Source organism: Uloborus diversus, chromosome 5, assembly GCF_026930045.1.
Source record: "Uloborus diversus isolate 005 chromosome 5, Udiv.v.3.1, whole genome shotgun sequence".
Taxonomy (NCBI): domain Eukaryota; kingdom Metazoa; phylum Arthropoda; class Arachnida; order Araneae; family Uloboridae; genus Uloborus; species Uloborus diversus.
In genome coordinates, this window is record NC_072735.1 from 73345762 (window position 1) to 73351521 (window position 5760).

The following is a 5760-nucleotide window of genomic DNA, read 5'->3' on the forward strand; positions in this document are numbered from 1 at the left end:
TTAAGAGTCGTTTTTGATGCTTCTGCGAAATCAACCTCAGGTCTTTCGTTGAATGACCTTTTGATGACATAGCCAAGAATTCAACAAGAACTCTTCCCTATTCTCCTTCGGTTTAGAACGTATAAAGTAGTCTTTTGCGCAGATGTAGAAAAAAAAATTTTCGGCAAATTTGAGTGCATTCAGAAGATAGGAACTGGCAAAGAGTTTTGTGGCGAGAAAATTCAAATGAACCTTTGCAATCTTACAGATTAGTAACGGTTACATATGGAACTGCGAGCGCCCCATTTTTATCTACAAGAGTAATGAAACAGTTCGCATTAGATGGAAAGGACAACTTTCCCTTAGCAGTAGACGTTGTTATTCGTGATTTTTACGTTGACGACCTTCTTTCAGGAGCCCAAATTGAAGAAACAGCCAAACTCGTGGCCAAACAAATGTTTGAGATGATGTTGAAGGGAGATTTTACGCTGAGAAAGTGGCTTTCAAGCGTGCCAAATGTTTTAAAGGACATTCCCGAAAAGTGTAGAGCAAATAATACTTCTGTAGAGATCAATTGTGACACAAGAGTTAAGGTTTTAGGAATTCAGTGGCAGCCATCTACAGATACGTTTCATTTCACTGAATCCATTGATATAGAGAAGCCATGCACTAAGAGAAATATTCTTTCTGAGATTGCCAAAATTTTTGATCCTATGGGATGGTTAGCACCTGTAATTGTGTACGCCAAGATCTTGATTCAAGAGTTATGGAGTTACGATATTGGTTGGGATGAACCTATTGGTAAAAAATGTGAAGAAAAGTGGAGATTTTATTCAGAACTATCATAGCTATCAACTTTTCAAATTCCGCGTTTTGTTTTGTGTTCTAGTCAATCTCTTATAGAAATTCATGGATTTTCTGAAGCTTCAGAGAAGGCATATTGTGCAGTGATATATGTAAAATCTTCAAGTGATCAAAAAGTGCAAGTAAATATTTTAGCTGCAAAAACTAGAGTAGCACCGCTGAAGTCCCAGTCTCTTCCGCGGCTTGAGCTTTGTGCTGCTTTACTGTTATCAAATCTTTTACAAGTTGTTTGTACCCATATTGAAATTCCCTTTGATCATGTCTATGCTTGGACAGATTCGCGTGTCGCATTGTCATGGATTAACTCTGAACCACGTCGCTGGCAACCATTTGTTGCAAATCGTGTAGCCAAAATTCAAGATGCCAATCCTAGTGTTTCGTGGAAATTCGTAGCTAGAGCAAAGAATCCAGCCGACTGTGGAACTAGAGGAAAACTACCATCAGAGTTTTTGAGGAGTACATTGTGGTTGCACGGACCTCAATGGCTCAAACAACCTATTGAAATTACTGAACCAAAGGTAGTCATTGACTCAAAACTTAGTGAAATTGTGCTCAAGGAGGAGAAGAAAGGCTAGAATTCTTGTGTGTCAAAATTTCAAGAGCCAGAATTAATTACAAAATATTCATCGTGGTTAAAGTTGTGCAGAGTAGTAGCATGGTGCATAAGAGTCAAAAATAACTGCTCCACTCTACCTGAGAATCGTCTTCAGAGTCATGTATCAACAGAGAAGTCTTGAAGAGTACATCAGCGATTATTAAAATTGTTCAACAATCAGCCCTTTCCGAGGAGTTAAACTGTTCAAAATCTGGGAAGCCTCCAAAACCAAGAAGTAAGCTTTTAAGTTTAACACCATTTTTAGATTCAACTGGAATTATGCGTGTAACTTAAAAATTCGAACTTATCAGAAGACAGAAAATATCCCATGATTCTCCCTAAGAGTCATCACATCACAAATTTAATCATCAAGTTTATCTTCACGCTGGCCCACAATTACTGTTTTCGGTTATACGGCAAAAGTTTTGGATTCTTAGTGCTAGAGATGCTATTAGAAGGTGTACTCATCAATGTGTTATTTGCTGCAGAATTCGCGCTCAAACTGCGAATCAGATTATGACTGATCTTCCAGTTTCAAGAGTTACTGCAAGTAGAGCATTTACTCGTGTAGGAATAGATTTCGCCGGACCATTCAATATCAAAAATCGAACTGACAAAGGAGTGAAAATTACAAAGTGTTACGTGTGTCTATTTGTTTGCTTCTCTACGAGAGCAGTAGATTTAGAAAAAGTAGGAGACCTTACGACAAAATCCTACATAGCAACTTTGAAGAAGTTCATAGCACGTCGAGGCAAGCCTGTAGAAATCCACAGTGATTGTGGCACAAATTTTAAGGGTGCCAGTAAAGAGTTGAGAAAGGCGTTCGATATGTTACGAAATGATCATCTTTATGGCTATCTGTCATCTGAAAGCATCAAATGGATCTTCGAACCTCCTGCTGCGCCTCACTTTGGAGGCATGTGGGAAGCAGGAATTAAATCTGTCAAGTATCTAAAGAGATGCCTTGGAAACGTTGTACCAACGTTTGAAGAATTCTTAACGCTTATTACGCAAATCGAGGCATGTTTAAATTCGCGTCCACTGACACCAGCTTCATCTGATCCAAATGAGTTAGAAGCTCTGCCTTCCGGACACTTCTTGATTGGAACATCTATGAGTGCCATTCCAGAACCGGGCTTGACTGCAGAGAAAACATTAACCGTTGGAGAAACATGCAAAAGATACTTCAACAATTTTGGAGACGTTGGAGTAATGAATACTTGTGTAGATTGCAACAGAGGCCAAAGTGGTGTAAATTACAACGTGACTTTCAACCAGGTGACTTAGTGTTAGTCAAAAACGAGAACCTTTCTCCTCTACGCTGGAGTCTAGGTAGGATTCAACATGTTTTCCCAGGAAAAGACAATAGAGTACGTGTTGTAGAGCTAATAACTGCAAATGGTGTACTAAAGAGACCAATTTCTAAACTTTGTGCATTACCTCTGAACTGACTTTGTGACTTTTATTAGAGACTGCATTTTCAATTGTTTCTATTTTAGGTTTTTTGTTGTATTTATGTGTTCTCTTTTCAGGTAGTTGCCTTTCGTGAGTTTTGAACCCGCCTGGGGTTTCAAGGCTGGGAGTATGTTTGGTACAGCGAGAACACACACAAAAAAAAAGAAAAAAAACATTAAGAGGAAGAGAAAATGCGCTGTTCCGCTTCACATCTGATTATAATTTTATCTCAATGTGATTACCGTGAAGTCTGTTAAATTTTTTCTTTATGCTAAAATGTTTTACTCCGTGGTTTTTGTTCCCAATTAAATTTAAATAATTTCTTTAGAAGGTTGTGGCAACAGTCTAAAAATACTTCGACTTTGGTTGATTTTCGAGTTGATTGTGTTGTGTTTTTCGTGCGAGTTGTTCTGTGCCATTTGCGTTACGGGTTGTGTAAACCTATTGAGTCTGTGTTTCTGAGTTCTTTTGTGCGATTTTACAGTCCACTATTAAAATCGAATTTTGTGATCTAGATTGTGAATGAACGAGTCATCATTTTGAATTCTGAGTTTCATTTATGATTCGTATTCATCACCTATTATTCCTCGGCACAAAGGTATTTATTTACTGCACAATAAACAATATTATCATCATTGCAGATTTTTAAATCCCTTTTCACAAATGTAACATTTTTACACATATATTTGCAGTTTATTACCGGAATTTCAAACTTTGGCTCTCAACTGTAATACATCAAATAAATAAGGATAATTATGTATCATTATATAAAGTTTCCTTTTTTAGAAAAAAAAATGTTTACCTGAAAAATATTGATTTGTATGTGTCTGTACGGTCACTCCCGCAAAACGTCTCTTTTTTTTTGGTTTTGTTTTTTAATGCATGAAAACCTTTTAGAAAATTGATAATTTTTGCTATTATACATAATGGTTCCATTTATTTCAATATGTTTCACAACTAGTGATGTGGATCGGGTAAATACCCAGCGGGTAGGTAAATATTTTTTTGGGTATTTACCCGGGTATTTTCCCAAGGCCTGGGTAAATACCCAAAAACTGGGTATTTTACAAAAAAAATGTAGCAAAAAGTGAATGGGAAATTTTTTTTTCAAAATCTAAATATGAAATAATTGGTAAAACTGATACATACATATGTATTATACAGTTTATAATATTTTTAATTGAAAGACTTGATGAAATTATGAAAGAAACATATCGTGAACCAAATAATTTTTCTTTTCAATGTCATAATTGGAGAAGTATAAGCAATTCAATGATGAACTTGGAAGAATAAACAGAGAAGTTATTAAGACTATGATGGTATTTATTTATTTTATTTCTGTTTAAGTGACAAATATAGAAACAGTTTTCACATTAATAAGCAAAAAACAAAAAATCAAAATATTGTTTTCTGTTGCCTTGCTTATTTGCATTTGCTCCCCGGTACTTCATGATGAAAATTTATTCAAACTATTTTTAATGCACCCAATTAGTGATGTAGGGTGGGAAGATAAACTTTTTTTTTTGGTATTTATCCGAAGGCAGGGTAAATCCCCTAGAAATTGAGCATTTTGCAAAAAAAAAAACTTAAATGGTATCAAAATGTGATGTTTCTTTAAAAAAAATAAACCAAAAAAACAAAATGATTAAAAATTTAAAAAATTATGTACTATAATTTTTTTAATTAAAGGCCTAATGAAATCTAAGGCTTTATTTAAAAAAATGATAAGCAGAATACTCCTGAACACTTGAGATAGGTTTGGAGGAAATTTCTGTAAAAGATATAGGTAAATAAATAGTAATAATAAATTGAGCGACATTTCGTTACATTTTGATGTCATGCAGGGACATATTACTCTGTTATAAAAGACCTTAAAAAATTGATGTTTCTTTCTTTTTTTGTAACCAGTAGAGCTTTTTACTTTTTGTAGAATGGCTTTTTATTTCTGAAATTTGGCTTTCAACATTGATTAGGCATATCCAACACATTTAATGTGAATATCATATTTGATTGCTAAGTTGTTTCACACAATAATTCTTTAAATATGTGATCAAAATACAATTTTGGGCAAAAATTTATTGTTTTGTATATGGTTGGTTATATATATACATTGTGGAATACATACAGAAAAGTATTTCAGTTGAATATAAATTTTTGAAATAAATACCCGGGTAAATACCCATTTTGGGTATTTACCCGGGTATATACCCTGGGTATTTACCCCTAAAAATAAATACCCGTGTATTTTACATCACTAATCACAACTGAAAGCCAAAGTTTTAAATTTCGAGAATAAAGTGTATTAACAGGTCACACCCATGAAAATGGATTGAGCAAGCTTGCGAAAGGTGCCTACAGATCTTGAGTCTTTACGAAAACAGTGACCACTTTACGAATTGCGCTATTATACCGTGAGAAGGTAAACGGCAGTATCTGCTGAAATGAGTTTTCGAGATGCTTGAAGAAACGCGTTTCGAATTCAGTACTAAGTGTTGGAAATAGAGTTTTTTCGCTTTTTTTTTTTTTTTTTAGCAGAAACGATTTAAGCAAACTTGTGCAATACAGCTAACGTAAAACAGATCACAACAATGCAAAAAAAAGGAGAAAATTTAATTACTTCTTAGTAATTTGTTTAAAAAATTTTATTGTTACAAACTGATGCGTTTTAAGGCTGGTGAAAATATAACTTCAAAAAATACGAACGACAATTTATTCTTGAGCTGTTATTCGTATATGTATGTGGTGATCACTTGTAGCACAGAATATGCTTATGCATGAAAATCAGTTCATCTGTTTATTCAAGTAACTGCAGGACATAGCACCAAATCAGATTTTTTTTAGGTTACCTTTGAGTTAGCCATAATTAG

General features: G+C 34.4%; 2 protein-coding genes across 2 annotated transcripts; both read left to right on the forward strand.

The window, feature by feature from the left end:
• Positions 1 to 302: 302 nt before the first annotated feature.
• LOC129222968 (uncharacterized) lies at positions 303 to 1418 on the forward strand. Its single transcript, XM_054857531.1, has 2 exons — positions 303 to 780; positions 883 to 1418. The coding sequence occupies exons 1-2, from the start codon at positions 303 to 305 to the stop codon at positions 1416 to 1418; spliced, it is 1014 nt and encodes a 337-aa protein (XP_054713506.1).
• Positions 1419 to 1954: 536 nt separating this feature from the next.
• Positions 1955 to 2725, forward strand: LOC129222969 (uncharacterized). Its single transcript, XM_054857532.1, has one exon. The coding sequence runs from the start codon at positions 1955 to 1957 to the stop codon at positions 2723 to 2725; it is 771 nt and encodes a 256-aa protein (XP_054713507.1).
• Positions 2726 to 5760: the final 3035 nt, after the last annotated feature.

Bases quoted from the DNA above. Each gene is read 5' to 3' on its own strand.
- LOC129222968 (XM_054857531.1), top strand. From the start codon at position 303: ATGAAACAGTTCGCATTAGATGGAAAGGACAACTTTCCCTTAGCAGTA. The intron at 781-882 runs GTAAAAAATGTG...AATCTCTTATAG, and splicing joins TGGTTGGGATGAACCTATTG to AAATTCATGGATTTTCTGAA.
- LOC129222969 (XM_054857532.1), top strand. From the start codon at position 1,955: ATGACTGATCTTCCAGTTTCAAGAGTTACTGCAAGTAGAGCATTTACT.